This window comes from Panthera tigris, chromosome D2, assembly GCF_018350195.1.
Source record: "Panthera tigris isolate Pti1 chromosome D2, P.tigris_Pti1_mat1.1, whole genome shotgun sequence".
Classification (NCBI taxonomy): domain Eukaryota; kingdom Metazoa; phylum Chordata; class Mammalia; order Carnivora; family Felidae; genus Panthera; species Panthera tigris.
Genome location: NC_056670.1, coordinates 75,796,871 through 75,820,510, shown reverse-complemented (window position 1 = coordinate 75,820,510; position 23,640 = coordinate 75,796,871). Strand labels below are relative to the sequence as shown.

The 23,640-nt window shown below is 46.1% G+C and overlaps 1 protein-coding gene across 1 annotated transcript in view; it reads right to left on the bottom strand.

Moving 5' to 3' along the window:
• Nucleotides 1–23,640, bottom strand: part of PLPP4 (phospholipid phosphatase 4) — a 126,216-nt gene that overhangs the window by 42,267 nt on the left and 60,309 nt on the right. Inside the window, exon 5 of the mRNA XM_042961021.1 lies at nucleotides 22,191–22,315. Within this exon, the coding sequence (XP_042816955.1) occupies nucleotides 22,191–22,315 (125 nt within the window). The remainder of the gene's footprint in view (nucleotides 1–22,190; nucleotides 22,316–23,640) is intronic.

Below are 23,640 nucleotides of genomic sequence, written 5' to 3'. Positions count from 1 at the left end.
CGCTTTATTTTAGAAAAGAGAGAAAAATAATTTTCCTTTCCATTATCTTTGCTCAACACTCCTAAGGATTTTTTTTTTTAAAGGAAATTATTTCAGGAACATCGATTTTAGGAAAAAAGAACATACTTCCTAGCATCCCTGAACTCTAGTAAGAAACTGGACAGGGGCGCCTGGGTGGCTCAGTCGGTTAAGCATCTGACTTCAGCTCAGGTCAGGTCATGATCTCACAGTTTGTGAGTTTGAGTCCCATGTCAGGCTCTGTGCTGATGGCTCAGAGCCTGGAGCCTGCTTCGGATTTTGTGTTTCCTCCTCGCTCTGCTCTCCCCCATTCATGCTCTGTCTCTCAATAATAAATACACGTTTAAAAAAAATAAAAAAATAAAAAAGAACTGAACATACATGGTAGACCTATTCCTTGTGAACTTCTGCTATTCATTTCACCTGTTATTCAATGCATAGTATCAACTATTCCAGGCTAAAAACAGAGAACTGTGTTTTTGTATTCTCCTTTACATCTGAATTTACTGTGGACAACAGTGTCCTTGTGCACTCTCTGGCCTTAGCCATCCAACCACACTGCCAGGAGGAACAAGGTAAATGATATGGAGAAGGGAATGAGGATCTTTATCGCCACAGGTGGCTTGCAGGAAGAGTTGGGAAAATGAGTCCAGCCTCGAAATATGGGTAGGTAGGGTGTATATTCACTTTCTCGATACTATTCTGTGCCAGATGGGGGTGGGGGTGGGGGGAGGCGGCTACAGCGAAGAGCCAGGAAGGCATTTCGGGAAGAAGACAGTGAGCCATAGGCTAGGGCAGTGATTGTGGGGGCTTGAGGCTGCTTGGTTTGAAGGGTATGTACTGGAGAGGAGAGAAACGTGCTCTTCCCAAAGGGGGTAGGAGAGTGTGGTGGTGAATTCTATGTGTCAACTTGATCGGATCACAGGGCGCCCAGATAAAATTATTTCTGGGTGTGTCTGGTTTCTGATTTAGCATTTGCATTGGCGGGGTGCTCTCTGCAGTGTCAGTGGGCACCATCCAATCTGAGGGTCTGAATAGAATAAAAGAGAGAGCAAGAGGGGATTCGCCTTCTCTCCGCCTGACAGCTTGAGCGAAGACACCAGTTTGCTCCTTCACTTGGACAAGGACACACACCATCAGTCCTCCTAGTCTCTGGCCTCCCAACTCAGACTAGATTTTACATCGCCAGCTTTCATGGACCTGCAGTTTGTAGACGGCAGAACGGGACCCCTCAGACACCATGATCACGTAAGCCAGTTCTCATTATATACACACACTGGTTCTGTTTCTCTGGAAAACCCTAATACAGAGAGGAAGCTCAAATTGGTTCAAGCACGGTTTAGGAAAATCCCCAGATTAGAATTCTCCAAGGAATTATTACAGAAATTGGTGAGTGACTGCGAGTGATATAGGTCCCCATGTTCCCAAGGCAGTGCCACCATGCCACCATGAGGAGCATTTAGGGCTTCTGGAGCCACCATGGGTGAGGGAACGGAAGAGGAAGCCCATACAGGGCTTCTGGAGGTTGGGGCAGGGGCAGCATCCAGGCTGATATTTGGAGGAAGGAGTTAAATGAAACGCTGGAGGACAAGCCAAGCCTTCGTCCAGCCCACCTTTGTGCCACACTGCCACTTCCAGGGCAGAGGGAGGGAAAGAGACGACATCCGGGGACCCGCTCCTGGGCCTCATGGGCCTCGCAGGCTCTGGCCCTCCCACTGGAGCTTGGTAGGGGACCACAGGCTGACCACACAGGCAGGGCACCCTGTGACAGGCAGCTGTGAGGGTGCCAGGGTCAGCTGGGCTCTGCCCTCTTCCGCCTCCCACAGGCAAGGACAATGCTGCTTGAACAGGAAGGCTCTAAAATGGTGCTGAAGACGGGGACTCCAGTTTCCCGGGTGTCCCTGGAGCCTCGCGGCTTCTACGACTCTATGACATTACTCACTCAGCTTGTGGCAGGCAGTCCTTGGTGCTGGTGGGGCCCCCTCGGCCCCTCCTCACAGCTCCCCAGCAAGGGGGCCCAGCCTTCCCGCCCACAGCCACACTGGTCCAGTGTCCGGGGGACATTGCCTGTGGCAGCCTCTCTTAAGACACAGCACACGGACTGCCTCTAGAGGAAGAAAAACTCCATCCCAGTGAGTGTTGCCAACGCGTGGGAGAATTTTTGACAACTTTGGAAAACGAGGTTGTCATTTACCAACAATCAGGCGTCTAATTGTTCCACGTGCCCAGGACAAGAAGGAAGCGTCCTTGAGAGTCACGCGACAGTGGGTTTTGTGGTGGTTGTCACGAGAAAGCTTCTACCAGTTAACTTCTCGCCAGCAACTGAGGAATGAGTGCGTGTGCCAGATGGGGGAAAGGAACTGAGCATACTTTTAGAAAAATCACTTTTTGCAGAGGTTTACACGGCCCCCTACGTTGGCCGCAGCCCTTCACCAGCACCTTCTTTGCAGGCAGCCAGCTCCTCGGCGAAGGGCTCACGGCCACCATGTCCCCACTGCTCCAAATCCCGCCTCACAAACACTGAGGGAGGCCCAGTAAACCGTGGTTCCCAAGTTGCCTCTAAGTTTTGAGGACAACCATCCTAGCTGAACCCGGAGGCTTCCTTTGCGTCTCCAGAAACTACCTTGATAAATGATGTTATTCACTTAGGGAACTGACTGTTAATTCTGTTCTTGGGCTTTAGCCACAGCCAGTGAGCAAACACGATGGAAGAACAGCAGATAATGACTTTGAACTCCACTGTCTAAGGTCAGGCTATGACTCTGGCAGTTTGTGTCTGGGCCCACGCCGGCCAACACACGGACAGACCTCACTCCGGGTATCCCTGCCTCAGTGACCTTGCTAGGCGTGGGTACAACTGTCAACCGACGTTCTTGGCCATGAACCTCCAGCAGACCTCCCAACCTCTCAGCCTGAGGCTGGCAGGCAAGGGCACCATGCTGTGCCGTGTCCGGAAGCCCAGCCCAGGGGAGGCTCTCTGAAGCACACAATGGTGTTCGAGAATAATCTAAAAATGGCACGCTGTGATTCTTAAATGCGAAGCAGGACCGTGCTGAGAGAAATATCTTTTCAATGTTTGAGTTTTGCTTTGAAAAATTATAAGACGCTGACTTTCTGAAGCACAGGTATCTGTGCTTAGAATCAAATTAACACTGCGGGTGTAAACGTGAGAACCAACACAAAAGGAATATGTTGACTGAATTTATCCCACAACCCTCTCGGCAAAACGCATGGCACGAAGGAAATCATTCATAATATAATCATCAAACACGTACCTTTAGATAGGGAAATAAACTTAAGTGACACATTTGCAGCCTGCTGTCATGCTGCCTTAGACACAAACGCGTTCAAATGGATACCTGTTGTAGGCACAGGAGATTTTGTTTCTTCCTTGTTCTCTCATCTGTCAAAGGGGATAGAGACCAGACTTTGTCTGATCTTCCCCAGAGTCAGAGTTCAAGGCAGAATGGCAATAAATGATCTCATTTCCCCCTCCCCCGCTGCCCTGACACCTTGAAAGGTAGGGATTGGGACTGTGTTTACAGATAAGTAAACTGAGGCACACAGTCATGAAGCGACCTGTCCAAGACTGCATCCCCGAAGTGATGGGGCCAGGCCAAAGTCAGGTCTGAGTCTGAAAATAATTCTTCTCTCTCTACATAGTCAACACATAAATGGCGGACACAAAATTATTTATTTATGTAGAGCAAGCTAATGATGACAAAGGCAAATGTATCATTTTTAGTCCCAGGCTAGGTCTTAAAATGACATTCTTTTGACACCAACAATACATACTTCTGAACATACGAAGAAAAAAGAAATAAATGAATGCTCATGGGATTTTGAGCAACAATCCAAAAGTCACAAAAAGATCTATGTGTCCCGGCCCTCTTCTCCATCACCCGCTGGCAGATGTCCCCCTCCTCCACGTGTGCTGTGATGAGGGATGGGTAGGCATAGCATCCTTCTGGTCAGAAATGCTCCCGGCCCCTCTTCTCCAGTCTTGCCCCACCATTCCTTTAGAATGAACTGTCTCACATGCCTCTGATTATGTAAGAGACACCACTTTAATTACTAGGTATTATATATTTTTCCTGGTAGCATATGTCAGGGTTGTAATGGCTATTTGTTTCATGTCCATTGCCGTCCATCAGGGCTACCGAGAATGGCTGTTGAGGACACTCGTGGCCCCAGGGTGCCCAGCTGACAAGGGAGGGAGGCTCTCTGTTCACTATGCCCTGTACCTTGTGTTGCACCTGCTGGAAGAGATACCTTCTCCTAACTGGCACGAATCCTCCATGGCCTTGCAGTGGCCCTGCCCTGTGAACTCCGCCGGGACAGGCACTGTGTCTGTCTTATCCACCACCGCCTCTTCCCACACCACGCACAAAAGCCTGGCACGCAGTAGGCATGCGATCAAAGTGTGTGGAATAAATGACTGAATTTCTAAAGAAATGAGTGAGTGAAAACTTTTTAAAGCATTTAGAGAACCCTGGAAGTTTTACCTGCAATGTGATGACAAAGTCCCAATTGTGAGCTATATGGCGGCATCTCACTTGTCATAGCAGGTACGACAGTAGGTATGACAGCAGGAGGAGACAACGCCCAGGTTCACAGAACCAAGCCACATGGAGAAACGGGGAGAAACGGGAGAAAAAGACAGCTGTTCGTAGGGCTTCCCTGCTCTAGCCAGAGTCAGCAAGTGCCAGTCACTTTTCTTGTCCAAAAGGAAGTAATTTTGAAAGGATTTAATAAATGGAATCTGGTTTTATTTGTAAGGTGTGGTAAATATCCAGGCCAAAATATTCTAACATTTGACCAAAAGGCCGTATTAGTAAAGGACAAAAATATGATCCGTACTTTTTACAAGGTTACTAATCACCATGGGATCCGGAGGGGCTCAGGTGGAGGTTCTCAAGAACACTGCCTCTTTCTTTCCTTCCTTCTCCCACTTCCTTCCTTCCTTCCTTCCTTTCTTCCCTTCCCTTCCCCTTCCTTCCTTCCTTCCTTCCTTCCTTCCTTCCTTCTTTCCTTCCTTCCTTCCTTCCTAACAAAATCTTGCAGAGCTCCTCATAACCTAGAAAACCAAGGGAGATAATCCTATGGAAGAGAACAAGTTGTGGCCTGAAACTGAATCCATTTACTGGTGGAAATGAACATAAAGAGGCTTCCCAAAAACTTTTAACCTCTGAATGCCTGCTTATTAAAAAAGACTCATGAATGTCAAAGCTCCAGCAGCTAGCTTGTCTCCCGCACTCCCCGTGCAACAGACACTCAAGTCGCCAGGCCCCACTCAGGCTTCCAGGCACAAGGGATCCTAACTCAAGGTGTCGTCTTGGTCTTTCCAGGCATTGACAAAGCACCGACTAAGAGCCTGGCACCATGCAAGGTGCTTCCCCACCTGTATGCCTTTCAATTCTCGCAAGAACTTCTCTGCTTGGGATTTTAAACCCTCTTACAAAACTGAAGACTTCACGGCAGAACCACAGAGCTTCCTAAGTCAGAGTAAGCGATGAGACCCTAGCCCAACCAGATCCCTTCATGTTCTAAGAGTCAAGGGGAAGACTGAGAAGTCAAGCGTTTGCTGCTAGACTTCCCTGAGAGGGAGCAGGACAGCTGAGCATGCTACCCTGACAGCTCGGGTCTCTCTTTCTTACTCTAAACAAAGGAAGGTGGGGGTTGTTTTCGGAACTGAGCATCAATGGTGAATTTGGGGTCCCGATCACACAGTTATAGCCTAAACATAGCTTCAGTTAAAGTCTTTTTTCAGTTAACAAATTTGTTCAAGAAACATTTGGGGCACCTCTAATGAGCCATTCACTATGATGGGCACCAGAAATACACCAGTGCTGGAGATAGTCAAGGTCCCCGCCCTCAAGGAGGAGAAGCAGACAAAAACAAGTAAACAACCAGAATGATTATAGACTCAACTAAGTGCTACAACCAAAAACAGTGGCAGGGGCATGTGGGGTGTTCAGGATGGCTGCTTTAATAAGGCCACATAGAGGCTGAAACTCAAGGAATTAGTAGGAGTTAGCCAGGGTAAGGCCTCAGTTCCGGTTCCCTCAGGGTGAGACCCTGAGATAGATTCAACTGCAAACAGTTTATTAGGAAAATGATTCCAGAAAATCCAGTGGGGAGGTGAGACAGAGATAGGAAGGAAGCCAGTGACGCACAATATCCAGTTATCACTGTCGGAGGCCAGAGACCAACCCCACTAGGGCTTGGAAAATACACTTCTCAGACACGTTCTACATAAGCAGCAAGGGAGCTGGGATATTTGTACAGCAGCCCCGTTAGTTTCTGGCTGAGGGCTGCACCAGGGGACACACACGCGTCCATTCTCTGCACGCCCAGGTGCCAAGCGCACAAAGAGAAGTGGGGGCTGGTGGCTGGAACTGGATTGGTACACGTGACACAGTGGGTGCTGAAGGAGGACAGGCAGGCTCCTGACAGCCCCTGAGAAGAGAGAGCAGGGCACGGGCAAAGGCCAAGGAAGGAAAGAACATCTCACGTTGAGGGAGCTGTCAAAAGTTAGGCTCTGAAGTCACATGATCTGGGTCTAAATGCCAGCTCCGTGACATGCTGGCTGTGTGGTGTTGGAGCCAATAATTATCCCCCCTCAGCCTCAGTTTCCTCATCTGGACAAGAGGACTAATAACAGTACCGACCTCACAGGTATGTTGTGGGGATTCAATGGGATAAGTCCTTGGAAGCCGTTAACACAGTCCCTGCCCCATTTCCCATTTTGGATCAATGATAGCTGTTTGCAGTGTCATCACAAGGACAGAGTGGCTGGAACGCAGGAAGCACGGTCGGGTCAGGGAGCAGGACACGAGGCTGAAGAGGCAGCAGGGGCCAGAGCACATGCAAGCGTCTGAAGACTATCTCGAAGGGGCCGGGTTAACCTTAAGGTACACTGGAAGCCACTGAAGGGTTTTAAGCTGTAGAGTGTCCTGACATCACCATTCTAGAATGCCATACTCTTCAAAGGCTTGAAATGTCTTTTCTACTTCCACATCCCCAGAGCTGAATCCACTGCTGGCATAGAAGGAAGGTGCTATTTAGCACTAATTAGCAGACTCCAGAGACTGATGGGAGCAAAGAAACGCTGGTCTGAATCATCCAAAGATTGCACAGATTTGGCTGTAGAATGATCTGCTTCATTTTCCTTCGGCAGACTTAACTTCCTGATTAAGTTGGCTCCCGCTAACATTCAAATGACTTTGCATTTCCCAAGTAGATGCCAAGAGAGGTGGGAGAGGCGGCCGCCCGACTCACCGGGAGACATCAGGAAGCAAGCCCGGAATGAAATGTTTGCTGTGGAGACCCCCGTGGGAAGAACGTATGTACTTCCAGGAGTTCTACCCAAAAAGGAAAAGAAAATACACGGGTACTAAGGATATGCATGCTAGATATGAATCTGAGAAAATACAAAGAAAAAGGCCAGTGGCTCTGAACCCATAAAGGCAATGTTTCTATGGCAGGGCCCCATCTGAAGATGGGTCATCCCTGAGGACTGGGACAGTTTTCAGAGAAGGGGACTGGGGAGCAGTGTTGGCTCATGACTGATTGGTTGATTCTTTCTTTCCTTTTTTCTTTCCCTTTCCCTTTGTGTCTTTCCATTCATACATACACATCCCAAAAGATGTTCATTACAGACCACATGCAATAATCTGAATGTCTAGTTTTGGAACACATCTACCATCTTGAATGATCTCTGGGCCCATATTTGGAAGACTGTGTCAAAAGCCCATCGTTTGATACAGAGGTAAAAGGAACCCACACAAAATAGGTGTCTAGCCAACAATTCCTTTGCAATTTAAATCCACTCCATCACAAACAGTGTGGAAGATCTCGGTTATAAACTTTTTTTCACGGTTGATGGACCCAAGAGCCTTGTATCCACAAGAAGTCATAGCATGATATAGGAAGAGGTAAAATGAGGAACAGAGGACATTTCCTAATGATAAAAAAAGTTGAAATATCAAGAATACACAGCAATCATAAATGTGTATGTGCCTATAAACAAACCTTCCAAATACGTGAAACAGAACTAAAAGGAGAAAGAGACAAAAGTCATAGTTGAATGCCATCAAGCCCTACTCGTAGTCATGACAGAACATTAAGACAAAAATTACAAAAGCAAAGATCAACAATTTCTGAATGACAGCATCTTAACACATATGGAATGCCACGCCCAACAAATACATAATTACATTTTCAGGTGTACATGGAAGGTCCACTAAGATAAAGTATTCACTAGGCAACAAACAAATCTCAACACATTTCAAAATACTGAACGTGCTGTTCTCTGTTCACAATAAAACTAAGTTAAAAATTCAAAACATTAAGATAGCTAGAAAAGCCATTTGGAAAGTGAAACAATTCACTTCTAAATAGGAAAGTCAAAGACAGAATCAAAGATCAAAGAAGAAATAACAAGGGAAGTTGGAAAATATTTTGAACATAATAGGAATAAAAGTACAATATACCAAACAGCTAATACAGGGCTTAAGGGAAAGTTATTGCTATAAATGCTACATGAGAAAGCAAAACATCTTTTAAAAAAGCCTATGATATAAATTTCCAACTTAGAAAACCAGAAAATTATGAGCAAATTAAACAAAACTCAAAAATAAGAAAATAAGATATTTGTCTTTCTCTGACTCATCTATTGAATTTAAAAAACACAGCAGATGAACACAGGGGAAGGTAAGGAAAAGTAAGATAAAAACAGAGAAGGAGGCAAACCATACTCTTATGTACTCTTAAATACAGAGAACAGACTGAGAGTTGCTGGAAGGGAGGGAGGAGTGGGGGATGGGATAAGTGGGTGATGGGCATTAAGGAGGGCACTTTTAGGAATAGGCACTGGGACGCCTGGGTGGCTCAGTCGGTTAAGCGTCCGACTTCAGCTCAGGTCACGATCTCGCGGTCCGTGAGTTCGAGCCCCGCGTCGGGCTCTGGGCTGATGGCTCAGAGTCTGGAGCCTGCTTCCGATTCTGTGTCTCCCTCTCTCTTTGCCCCTCCCCCGTTCATGCTCTGTCTCTCTCTGTCTCAAAAATAAATAAAACGTTAAAAAAAAATTTAAAAAAAAAAAAAAAAAAAAAGGAATAGGCACTGGGCGTCATATGTAAGAGATGAATCACTGGGTTCTACTCCTGAAACCAAGACTACACTGTATGTTAACTAACTTGAATTTAAATTTAAATAGATAGATAGATAGATAGACAGACAGATAGACAGAGGCTCCTGGGTGGCTCTGTTGGTCAAGCATCCCACTTTGGCTCCGGTCATGTTCTCATGGTTCGTGGGTTCAAGCCCCGTATCAGGCTCCGTGCTGACAGCTCGGAGCCTGGAGCTTGCTTGGGATTCCGTGTCTCCCTCTCTCTCTGCTCCCCATCCCACCCCCCGCTCATGCTCTGTCTCTCAAAAATTAATAATAAATGTTAAAAAAAAATTAGATAAATAAATAAATAAAAGGTATCCTAAAAAATAAGGAAACAATACAAAGAAGAGCCAAAATCAATGGTATAGAAAAAATAGAGAGAGAGAAAAGAAATAAACATGAAAGTTGTTTTTCTTGAAAAGATTAGTAAAACTGATAAACCCCAAGTAAAAATAATAAAAAAAAAAGTACAGAAAATACAAATAACTATAACAGAAATGGAAGAGGCACTATTACCACTGATCTTACAGACATCACAAAGTCCATAGAATAGTACAAACAACTTCATACTAATACATCCAACAACCTAGAAGAAATGTACAAATTCCTTAAAAATACAATTCATCAAAACGGACATAAGGTAATTCTACTCCTAGGATGGCAATGTGACCCTAGGAGCTATGTGGACCCACTCCAAAGCAAAACTAGGAAAAATTATTTAAAAAAAAAAACTTTTTTAAGTCTCTGGATGGTCCTTAGAGCATACAAAAAATGCACATTTCAATCCCTGTCAAAATAACATCATCATTCTTCACAGAGCTAGAACAAACAATCCTAAAAGGTGTATGGAACCAGAAAAGACCCAGAATAGCCAAAGCAATCCTGAAAAACAAAACCAAAGCTTTTGAGGTATCACAATCCTGGTCTTCAAGATGCATTACAAAGCTGTAATCAACAAGACAGCATGGTACTGGCACAAAAACAGACACTCAGATCAATGGAATAGGGTAGAGAACCCAGAAATGGACCCACAAATGTATGGCCAACTAATCTTTGACGAAGCAGGAAAGAATATCCAATGGAATAAAGACAGTCTCTTCACAAGTGGTGCTGGGAAAACTGGACTGCGACATGCCAAAGAATGAAACTGGACCACTTTCTGATACCATACACAAAAAGAAATTCAAAATGGATGGAAGACCTAAATGTGAGACAGGAAACCATCACATCCTACAGGAGAACACAGGCAGCAACCTCTTCGACCCAGGCTGCAGCAGCTTCTTACTTGACATGGCTCTGGACGTAAGGGAAATAAAAGCAAAAATGAACTATTGGGATCTCATCCAGATAAAAAGCTTCTGCACACTGAAGGAAACAATCAACAAAACTAAAAGGTAACTGATGGAATGGGAGAAGATATTTGCAAATGATATATTAGATAAAAGGTTAGTATCCAAAATCTATAAAGATCTTACCAAACTCAACACCCAAAAAACAAATAATGCAGTGAAGAAATGGGCAGAAGACACGAATAGACACTTTTCCAAAGAAAAGAGCCACATCCAGATGGCTAATAGACACATGAAAAGATGCTCAACATCATCCATCATCAGGGAAAAGCAAATCAGAACCACAAGGAGGTATCACTTCACACCTGTCAGAATGGCTCACGTTAACAACTCAGGCAACAACAGATGTAGGCGAGGATGCAGAGAAAGGGGAACCCTTTTGCACGGTTGCTGGGAATGCAAACTGGTGCAGCCGCTCTGGAAAACAGTATGGAGGTTCCTCAAAAAATTAAAAATAGAACTACTCTACAACCCAGCAATTGCACTACTAGGTATTTATCCAAAGGATACAGGGCTGTTGATTCAAAGGGGCACATGCACCCCAGTGTTTATAGCAGTGCTATCAACAATAGCCAAAGTATGGAAAGAGCCCAAACACCCATTGACGGATGAATGGATAAAGAAGATGTGGTATATAGATAGATATAGATATAGATAGATATAGATATAGATATAGGTATAGATACAGACAGATATAATGGAGTATTACTCAACAATCAAAAAGCATGAAATCTTGCCATCTGCAACTACGTGGATAGAACTTGAGGGTATTATGCTAAGTGAAATTAGTCAGAGAAAGACAGATATAGGACTTCACTCATATGTGGAATTTAAGATACAGAACAGATGAACATAAGGGAAGGGAAGCAAAAATAATATAAACATAGGGAGGGGACAATACGTAAGAGACTCTTAAATACAGAGAACAAGTTGAGGGTTGCTGGAAGGGTTGGGGGGTGGATATGGGTGTCATTGAGAGAGAACCTACCACTGTCCCTGGCCCCAGCTGCAGAGACCTGTAATCGCCAAAACAACCTCGGGAAAAATAACACAAAGATGAAGAACTCAAACCGCCTGACTTCAATACCCACCAGAAAACTACAGCAATCAGTACAGTGAGGTTCTGGCATCAGGATAGGCACAGAGATTAATGACCAGTATACAAAGTGCAGAAATAGACCCACACTTACACAGTGTATTAGTTTTCACAAAGGTACCAAGGCTATTGGATGATAAATGGAAAGCCTTTTCAATAAATGGTGCTAGAAAAAATGAATATCAATACAGAAGAACCTGACCTTCAAACTCTACCTTGCACAGTGAACAAAAGTCAATTTGAGAAAAGCCTAGATATAAAACAAAAACCACAGCGTTTTTGAAAAAAACATACGAAGGTTATCTTCGCAACTGGAGGGTGAGAAAAGATTTTTTTTTAATGTTTATTTTCGTAGGAGAGAGACAGCATGAGTGGGGGAAGAACAGAGAGAGAGGGAGACACAGAATCTGAAGCAGACTCCAGGCTCTGAGCTGTCAGCACAGAGTCTGATGTGGGGCTCGAACTCACAAACTGTGAGATCATGACCTGAGCTGCAGTGGGACGCTTAACCAACTGAGCCACCCAGGCGCCCCTCCCCCTTTTTGTTTTTGAGAAAAGATTTCTTAAACGGGACACAGAAAGCAATAATGATGAAAGAAAAAAAAAGGCAAATTAGACTTAATCAAAATTAAAAACTACTGCTTACCAAAAGACACCGTTATGAATATAAAGTGGGAAGCCAGTGATGGAAGAAAATATTCACAAGACATTTCTTTCACAAAGGCTTGTGAAGAGAATAGGAGGAAGCTTCACCAACTAATCACAAACAGACCAAAAAAACCCAAAAACTTTTAGTGGCCGAAGGACTTTGTTCAGACCCTGCACCAAGGAAGACATGTGAAGAGCCAATAGGTAAATGCGAGTATACACGGCATCGTTAGTCATCAGGGAGATGCAAATTACAAGTACAATGAGATACTACCGCACACGTGCCCACACGCTTCAACTGCAAGAGCCTGATGACACCCAAACGTTGGTGAAGATCAAGGAGCGCTTGTAACTTTCACGCGCCGCCCGTGGGAGTGCGAACTGACACAAGTGTTCGGCAAAAATATTTGGCGGTTTCTTCCGATGTTAAATACGTACCACGCTTTTACCCCCCAACGTCACTCACAGCTATTTAACCAAGATAAACGGCATTCTGGCACATCAATGCTCCCAGTGGCTTTTATTAACGACTGAAAACACTGGCAATGATCTGTTTAGCAAAGAGAGAACGGATAAATGATTTGGGGAATACCCATGACAATGGAATACAGAGAGGGAGGCAAACCATAAGAGACTCTTAAATATGAGGACCAACTGAGGGTTGACGGGGGGATGGGGGTGGGAAGGGGTGATGGGCACTGAGGAGGGCAGTTGTTGGGATGAGCACTGAGTGTTACCTGTAAGTGATGAGTCACCGGAATCTACTCCTGAAGCCAAGACTACACTGTATGGTAGCTAACGAGATAAAACTAAAGAATCTGAACAAAAACAAAAGCAAAAAACCTGAATAGCGGCTCTCCTGAGGAACTGAAGACTGACTCGGGGACATAACCTTCTGGGGTTAAGGAGATACTCTATATTGTGACAGGAACACGGGTTACATAGTATGTGCATGTATCGGAACTGAATGACAACGATTTATGTGTTTTGATACAAATTTTACCTTAAAATACCAAAATAATTTTTTAAAAAGCACTGTCAGTACTGAATGGTGGTAGGAAATGGGCAGAGAAACATAAGAAGCAAGAAGGGCAAGGTGTTGTACCTGGGCCACGGGTATTCAGTAGGTTCCTGGTTTGGGTTATATGTCTGAAACTTTTCATAATAAACAGTTGAAAAAGAAAGACGGAAAAAGGCGTTAGTCTCATGTATAACCTTTAACCTTACCCTGGTGTTGTCTTCACAGAAAGCAAATAGTGAGTTGAGTTTTTGAGGGAGAGTATTTTATATTAATTAAACAGTATCCATTCTATTTATTTTTTTAAGAAGTTTATTTATTTATCTTGAGGGAGAGAGAAAGAACAGGAAGGGGAGGGGCAGAGAGAGAGGAGAGAGCGAGAATCCCAAGCAGGCTCCGCACTGCCAGTACGGAGCCCGGTGTGTGGCTCGAACTCATGAGCCATGAGATCATGACCTGAGCCAAAGTTGGACACTGAACCGACTGAGTCATCCAGGTGCCCCGAACTGTACCAATTTTAAATATATCCTATTTGAGGGGCGCCTGGGTGGCTCAGCTGGTTAAGCACCTGACTCAGCTTCAGCTCAGGTCACAATCTCACGGTTTTGTGGGTTCGAGCTTCTCATCGGGCTCTGCACTGACAGTGTGGAGCCTGCTTAGGATCCTCTCTCTCTCCCTCTCTCTTTGCACCTCCCCCGCTCATGCTCGCTTGCTCTCTCTCTCTCTCTCCCAAAATAAATAAATAAACTTTATCAATCAATCAATCAATCCTATTTGGTCAGACCGGGAACTTGGAGAGTGGATGAATTTAACACACGAGTGATCAACTTCTTCCACACATCTGCCTAATTACCCTAAACAGGGTTGCTCGGCCTGGACACAGTTGACATCTGGGCAAGATAGCTCTGTGTTGCGGGGCTGTCCCGTGCCCTGCAGGCTGTTCACGGCAGCATCGGTGACCTCTATGTACTAGATGCCAGTAGTCCGCCCCCCGATTTGTGACAACCGAAACTTCCTTCGAGACATTGCTAACTATCCCCCAGGAGGCAAAACTGTCCAGTTGAGAACTACCACCCCAAAACATGCATCCTCAAACAGGACAGCATCACCCGCCCCCCAACCAAGGGGAATGAAAACTGGTTCTTGGGGAGATGAAAAAGTCTTAGGTATTATAATTGCTTGTGGCCCTGCAAAGGGTCACAGTACACACACGCAGAGATACAGAATATTGTTGGCATTAAAATTTCACAGTAGAAAGGAGCAATTATGGGGGGGGGGATGTCTGAGACAAGGAGGAGGGGTGATTGTGAAAGATGAAGAGGTGCCCTCCTATGAAGAGGTCTAGGATTCTGCTTAAAGCAAGCATTCCCTCCCCACGTTTGGCAAACCGAGAGCAAGGCTTTCCAATGCGCAGGGGAGTCTTTGTTTGCTTGAGAAAGATGTGGCAAAATAACCACAGTTGCTTCCCAGAACCTCGCAAGTTGTCTTTGAAGCTTGAGATGGAGGATGATACAGATTTAGGAGAAAAGCTGTAAGGGGCTCTTGCCAAATCTGATGCTGTCCCTCTACACACTAGTGAGACTGGACGTTTTCCTCTAAGTTCTAGAAACCACACTAATTGAGCTGACCCCAGACAAATGACCACCAGTGTGCCCTGGCTGAACCAATGACCTCAGCAGCCGAAACTGCCATTTTATAGCATTTTTTAAAGTTCATTTATTCATCTTGAGAGAGAGAGCGAGAAAGAGAGAGCAAGCGGGGTGGGAGCAGAGAGAGGGAGACAGAGAATCCCAAGCAGACTCCACACTGTCAGCACAGAGCCCAATACGGGGCTTGAACCCACGAACCGTGAGATCGTGACCTGAGCCCAAATCAGGACTCAGACGCCTAACTGACTAAGCCACCCAATAGCATTTTTACCAGAAGAAGGTAGTACGTTTCAAGTTGCTCATCTACCAAAACCCATTCAGCAAAACCCCCGGACAGCAATTTCAATTAACTCAATGATGCGAAAGGACCAAACCTTACAATTTCCTGTTTTCATTTTCCTGTTTCTTTACGCAAAAGCTTGCCTAACATTTAACAACCAGCTGGTTTATAATACTGAATATTCATGCTGGACAGGGTCACACCTGGCCAGTTAGCATACATGGGATCTTGTGACCAGTTCTCAATCTGTAGTTAAAACGCATTTAGATTTGTCCAGTGAAAGCAAACTCCCAGACATTCAGCCTTACGAAGACCCTTCAACAGGTGCATGCCACACTCAAGGGCTTGTCAGCAGACGAACACTGAGGCTGAGCAAGAACCTTCGAACACGGGATACCTCTGCAGCTAAGGTACTGGAGCATTAGAGTGGTTGTTTCTGATTTTAAAATCATAGCAGGATAGAACAACAGTGCAACGGCTAATTTCATGTGTCATCATGGATAGGCCAGGGGGCCCAGCTGTTCTGTCAACCTCAGTCTAGATGTTACTCTCAAGATATTTTTAGATGTGATGACCATTTACCATCTTTAAGTCAAGGAGCTCACCCTCCCCAATGTGGCTGGGCCTCGCCCAATCCATTGAAGGCTTTAAGAGCAAAGACTGAAGTTTCCCAAATAAAATCCTACCTCAAGACTGAAACATGGAAATCCTGCTTGACTTTCCAGGCTGCTGGCTTGCTCTGCCCTTTTTAAACTCAAGACTGCAACGTCACCGGATACCTGAGCTTCTAACCTGCGGGCTGGCCCTACAAATTTCAGGCTTGCCAGACCCACATCCATGCAAACCAGTTCGTTAAAATAACTGCTCCCTCTACACACACACACACACACACACACACACACACACACACACACACACTGCTGGTTCTGTTTCTCTGGAGAACCATGACTAATGAAAACAGGAACATAGATTCTACCTTAAATGGAGCTAGTCCATTTAAGTCCACACCGTATGCCAATGAAAAAGCAGGTGGCAGAAAGAATACCTCTCACAGCCAGGAAAGACAAGTCTACGATCTGCAGAGGGCGGTGCTGACGAGAAGCCGCTTACCCACCAACAAGAGGCTGCAAAGCTCTGAACTGGAGGCCCCAGGTACTACAGGAGGCAGGGGGAAGGCACGGGATGGAAACAGGGAACAGGTGGAAAGACCTTATTAAGAGCAGTTAAGTCTCCACCCCAACCTACAAACCAGAAAGGAAACATCACATCCCTGACTCTTGAAGAAGATAGAAAGTTCAACTATCTGAGGCTCTGCACTTAGGAAAAGCAGGCAAGTAGAGAACAGGGCCAAACAACCAGGCTGAGAACCAGGGGGCTAAGGGGGATGTCTGCAAGGTCACTGTAAGAACCCAAGCCCCTCAGCCTGGCACCCAGAACGCCAGGCCCAGGTACACCCGGCGAGAGCCAGAGGCGCCTCCCTGGGAAATGGAAGAGCTCAAAGTAAAGGCCAGAAGGCAGCACTCAGAATCAACCAGTGAAAACCCAGCTCGCTCCCCAGTCATCCTTCAGTGAAGATTCATTAACGAGGTCTGCCCAGTTAGCTTAGTGTTTCCACCTTAAATAAGAATCCCAGTAAGGTACATCATGGGAAACTTCAGATGGCCAGACACGGAGAAAGGATTCTAAGAGCTTCCAGACAGGGAAAGAAAAACAAAACCAAGGAAGGGAAGACTACAAGGCTTGTCTCAAATGCACTGTAAACCAGAATCCTGTGCAGAAGTGATTTTCTACCTAGAATTCCGCACCCAGCTAAAGAGTTGGATAAAGGCACTTCTGGTATAAATATCTCAAAACGTTCAGCTCCAATGTCTTCTGCTGGGAAATGATAGGAACAGGTGCTTTTGCTCCCAGAGTTCTCCCTGTCCCTGGCTTGGAATTTCCAGCTCCCCAGTTCCACAGCACCGTGGCAATGCACCTGGTATTTGTTCTTTCCCTAAAGAAGACACCACCACGTCTGACCATCCTGTACCCTCCCCAGGAGCTAACCCAGTACCTACAAAATAGTCAGTGCTCAAGAAGAATCTGTTAGATCACCATCAGCCAAATACACCTTTTGAATCTTGTCTGTCATGTAAAGAACTGTATCCCACGAGCACCGATTATCCTATAAATGCCCCCTTTAAAAAATGTAATAGTTGTTTAAAAACTGAAACATCTGTGTGCACAATTACAGTACCCTAGTCTTGCTTTAGTAATTTTTTTTTAATTTAAGTTTCTTAGAGCAGTTTTAGGTTCACAGCAAAATGAAGAAGGTACACAGAGACTTCCCACAGGACCCCCACCCCCACACACGCACAGGCCCCCTCACTATCAACATCCCCCGTCATCTGTTCCAACTGATGGACCTACACGGACAAATCACCCGAAGTCCACAGTTCACATTAGGGGTCACTCTTGCTGTTGTGCACTCTATGAGTTTTGACAAATGCACAATGATACATATCCACTATTCAAGTATCATAGAGAGTAGGTTTCACTGCCCCCAAACTCCTCTATTCTCTCCCTATTTATCCCCGCCCAACCCCAGCCCTCATGGTAATGCTTTTTCATACTACTTGTTTGGATAATAAGCAACAGGTTTTCAGTTTTCTGGGCCATGTCTCCCTTGCAACTGTACAACTCTGCCATTAGAATGTGAAGACCTCCATAGACAATATATAAACAAATGGGCATCCCTGCGTTCCAATAAAACTTTATTTACAAAAACAAGCAGACACTGGATTTGACCCACGGGCTGTTGTTTGCTGACAGCCTGACAACCATGTCACTTGATAGATTCTCACCATTTTTACAAGAACGAAGTTTCTTAATAGCTTCACGTGGCATTAATAATTTACTTCTATTTTCTGTCTGAAACCTAACCCTGAAACAATACCCGGTCAGAAGCAGAGACTGCAGTGAAAGACAATTCCCTTTTCAGAATATCCCTGCTTTGAAGCTCCCTTGCCTTTCTCTGCTTTAAATCCCAAATTTCTGGTAACTCTGGAGGGAACACTTGCTCTTTGAAACTGTGATCTCTGTTTTGCCCAGAAGGGTGGCCGGGGCTGCCTTACGGAGCGAGTCCCATACGAAGGCTGCCGTGGGACATGCTGTTTGCCAGCTGAGCACTTCAGCGGAGCACTGACTTGTTTATGGTAAATTGGGAACAAGATCTTTTATTTCCAAAAGAAACCGTTTGCTCTTATGTTCGAAGAAAACCAATTCTCCTGTGGGATGATATGTGGACATCGACCACCTTCTAGTCAACGGATTATCTATAAACAGAGCAGAAGCAAAGCCATGGTTACCTAGCCTGGAAAATTCATCTCGGGAGATCCCATGCTCCAGAACGCCTGTGTCTACTCACTCCAGTGCAACCTACAAAGTTGATTTTACTGAAGGGAGAAGGAGTGTGTGTGCCACAACTGGGGTCCACTAACGTCACCCCACTAAGGCCCAGCACCTCCTCTGAAAGCCAAGAGTCATGCCAACCACGAGGCTTCCTGTTAGCCACAGTAAGAAATCCAAAGAACAGCACTGATGGTTTTTCTAAGTGGATGTGGCAGTTCCCTGTAAGGCAATCACTGACCTGTCACAACAAAGAAAGAGAGCAGATAAAAATACTATCATCAACGCCTAGACACAGGGTAGGATTCTGTGTCTGCCAAGTAGTAAAAACCTGTAACTTTTTAAGTAGTGTCTTAAGCAAAAGATAGTAACAGCCTCTGTCAAAAAGCTGGTCTCCCACAGATGCGACATCAGCCATGCATTTGACAGGGCACCTGGCGGACAGCTCTGTCAACAAATGCATCTGATAGGGAAGGTGTGCTTCTAAAATGAGCACTTTTGTGGGGCCTGGCCCCCACTCTCGAGGACCAGCGGTCTTCTGGGTTGATTTCTTCACACCCAGACCTATTTCCTTCCCAAGGTCAAATGCAACACGGGATACTAAATTGTGCTGCTGTCCTTGGTCAACCATCGGAAAGCCAGCGTTTAGCCAGGGTTCAGGTTTTCCCACAGGGGTTCACTTCTTTCTGCTTTTAGCATTGGAAGCCCCTTAAAGCTCAGTCTTTGGGAGGACAGAACATGCCCTAAAACAATAGAGAACTCGAGTGACACTACAGGGACAGAGATGGAGAGCAGACAGGGGTCAAGCCCAGGTGCATGCTGTTCCAGGGCCCTGTACACAGTGGCTGGCATCAGAATGCCAGATGACGAGCAGACGGTAACCGTGCGGTGGGGCATTCCTCCACTGGCACCACAAGTCCTCCAAAACAGACGCTCACTTAAAATGAGACTTTCAGAGGGAGCGCCTGGGAGGCTTAGTCAGTTAAGTGCCTGACTTCAGCTCAGGTCATGATCTCACGGTTCGTGAGTTCAAGCCCCACGTTGGGCTCTGTGCTAACAGCTTGGAGCCTGGAGCCTGCTTCACATTCTGTGTCTCTCTCTCTCTCTCAAATAAACATAAAAAAAAAAATGAGACTTCAGAAGGACAAATAAACTCAGAGCGGGAAGTGATTACAAATGGATGTTTTGCCCTAAGTAGCCTCAGAGAAGCTCGGGCCCTCCACCTTCATGCACCGCGGGGCCCTCACTATGGGCATTCTAGGGAAGCACACTCAGTAAGCGTTTTCTCTCAATCTCCCCTGAGACTCTAGAGCCAAACCCCTTCCATTAACTGGTAAGTGTTCAGTCTCAGCCTCTGTATTCTTTTCCCAGGGCTGCCCTTACTGATGACCACCAGCCTGATGGCTAACGACAACAGCAATGTGTTCTCTCACGTTCTGGAGCCCAAAAGTCTGAAATCCAGGTGTGGAAGGGTCATGCTCCCCATGAAGCCTCCAGGAGAGGATCCTCCCTTGCCTTCTCCAGCATTTGGTGGCTCCAGGTGGCTCCCTGTGTCACTCTGATCTCTGCCCCCACTTTACGTGGCCTTCTCACCTGTGTCTCTGTGTCTCAAATATTCCTCTGTCTTTCTCTAATGGGAACATTTGTCATTGGACTTAGGGCCACCCTAAATGCAGGATGAGCCCATCTCCAGATCCTTAATTACCTCTGCTAAGACTATTTTCCAAATAAGGTCATGTTCACAGGTTCTGTGGGCTAAGACTTGGACATATCTTCTGGGGGAACATTATTCAACCCACTGTAGTCTCCAACAAACCAGACAAGAGTACGAGTTATTTATTTAAATGAACATGGAGGGCATCTGAGTGGCTCAGTCGGTGAAGCATCTGACTTCGGCTCAGGTCATGATCTTGTGGTTCCTGAGTTCATGTTCCCCATTGGATGAGCTCAAGCCCCACTTTTGGTGAGCCCCTCTTCTCTCTCTCTCTCTCTCTCTCTCTCTCCCTCTCCCTCTCCCTCTCCCTCTCCCTCTCTCTGACTCTCTGTCCCTCACTCATTTACGCCAAATACATAAATAAATACAAACATACATACATACATACATACATACATAAATCTTCATTGTATTTAAACACTGAAAGCCCTGAGACACTATGGAGTCAGAGGCTGGCATGAAGGTCAACAAAGGGTTCTTGAACAAGTTACTGAGCCTGTCTGAGCTTCACTGTCCTTATGCGTAAAATGGGGATAACCCGACCTGGGGTGGGGGTGCCACTATACAGGTTAACAGCAACTCACTTAGAGTGTCTGGAACCCCAGTATCTTGTTGGCAGGGCTCTCGCCTCTAAGGGCTCTGAGCAAAATGTCCACAAGCACCTCAGGATAGTTACTCCTTGATCCAGCCACTATCAGGGAGAAGTACTCAGTCTTAAGTACTTAGAGAAAACAGGAAAGATTAAGGTAACGGACCTGCCAAAGGCAAGTAACATCAGACCTGTAAGGAATCGAGGACTTCGGGTCACAAGAGTGGCCTCTCTCAAGTGGTCGCCGGTGGCCACAGTGCTTCTCCAATGATCCCAGGATCACCAACCTAAATATACAGCATGCCACTGCCTCTGGACTCCCCGGGACACGAGTTGTGTCTTATTTACCTCTGTGTCCCCCACACCTGGCACAGTGCCTGGCACTTAGTCATTCCGTAAACATTGCCGGAATGAGCCCGGGTATTCTGGAACCTCAGCTCTGGCTACAAACAATAATATGGATGAGTACCGTTGATTTAACGCACGTACTGAGTACTTCACGTATACGTTGAGTGGATTCAATAAGATAACGCACCTACACATTTTGTCATGGTGGCTGCTCCAGAAATGACAGCGATCATCATTACTTATTTTAACTCTCGCTCCAACCAATCATGGAAGCATTATCATCCCCATTTTACACAGCGGGAACTGAGGCAGGGGAGGGTCAATCACAGAGCTAATACCTGACTGAACCAGGGTTTGTCACACTTCAAAGACCTATGTGCTCTGCACTACACCACCCTGCACCTGATTCCTATTACTTAGTGTTGGCTTTAAGGCTGGTCCCAGCTTGCATATCTATAACCAGACTATATATTGGTGTGCGTGTGTGTGTGTGTGTGTGTGTGTGTGTTTATGTGTTTGTATATGTGTATGTATGGGCTATAGATTGGTACACACACAATACCGTCACTGAAAGAATGAGCTAGATAAGAACACAGAGCTGAAAAGCTTAAGGTCCCAGAGAACGTGATAAATTCCCTTGCACTGTCAGGCTCCTGAATCGCACTGCCAAAGGGTAAAGTGTCACATGTCACACTCTGCTGAGCTCATAAAAGCAACACATACAATGTCTTGTAAACTCTAGAGCATCATCCACAGGCTTATTACTTGCTGGCAAATTCTTGTTTCTAAGCCTACAAGGAAGAAGAATGAACTGTGCTCAACATTCGTGTCCCGGCACTTTCCTCTCAACCGAAAATCTCAAGGCAAGTGGTCAGGAAACACGACCCGGAATTAAAGAGGGTCCCAGCCACCGTGAACTTACAGGAGGAATGGATGCTGGGGAAGCTTTTGCGGCCCTCGGACACCAGGTCGGGGTCACCCGTGCAGTGCATTTCCGAGTTCATCACTCCATCTGGAAAGCAGCGGTAAAAGAAATCGGGGCGAGGTCTACAAAAGACACCATGGACATTTTCAATATAAAATGCTGCCGTCACAAATGAGCCCCAAGCTGACCCCCACCACTCCCTGCTGCCCCCAGCTCCTCCTGTCACTGACAACAGAGCTCCCCATGGACCACGGGGGTCTTGGGAGAAGCTCAGGCTTCAGGGTCAGAAAGCTCTGAGTTGGAACTCCCGCTTGGCCACTTCCTAGTTTTCTGACCTTGGGCAGGCTGGGTAGCCTCTCCCAGCCTCAGTTTCCACATCTGTAAAAGGGGGAGATCGATACCCACCCAGAGGTGAGGTCGTGAGGTTCAGAGGAGATGACTAGATAGGAGGCCCTAAGCACAGTGCCAGAGAAATAGAAGGTGGTTCCTGCCTCCATCCACAGCTCCCATTCAGAGGCTGCTCTCAGGACCCCAGACTCCAGGTTTCTCACATCCCTACATCTTGAATTTGGATGGCCAATTGCCCCTCATTGAATAGCAGGCTTCACCTAACCTCACTGAGAGGGAGGACCCTACAACTCAGCTCCATGATGCACAGCTCATGGCCATCCAGGCTGGCCTCTCTGGCCCACATCAAGGGAGGCAGACCTCACAGGAAGTGGGTGGAAGCTGGCCCCCTGAGGTCAAGCCATCTGTCGCAGACACAGCCAGCATTGACCGAGCCCTTCCTGGGGACCACGCACAGTGCTGGGCACTGCATGAGCATCATAACGTATGATTCTTATGCCATCCCCGGGACTTCCTTCATCTTACAGTTGCAAAAATGAAGGTTGAGAAAGGTAATGCTCCTGCCCAAGGTCACATACAACCAGTAAGTGGCAAAAGCAAGCAATTGGATTCTTGCACCAACACACTTCACCCCATGTTTTTTTGTCTCCCTCAGGTGAGGAGTTTTACACAGATGGGTGATAGCCGATCATTTCCCATTAATTCAACTAATATTTGCTGAAGGCCAGCCATGGGCAAGGCTCTGCTAGTTCTATAAACGCTAGGGCCCTTTTCTGCACATATTGGGTCACTCTGACTTCCTGATCTTCCCAGCTCTCGGATCTAGGCCCAATAATAGTCTATCAATATCTATAACCTATCAATAATCAGAATCAATAATCTATCAGAGCTGCTGGCGTACTCTCTCTCCCCTTATCGGCTCATGTTCTCCAAATGTAGTTATTCACCTACTAAACCAGAACCTTAGAGCAGACAAGGCCTGGGAACCAGCATTTTATCGGGGCCTCACAGCAACTCTAAACAGAAAGTTGGAAGAATACCACAGCCCCAGGTGATGCATGGCCCAATCTGTATCTACCTTCTGCCCTCTTGCTACCTG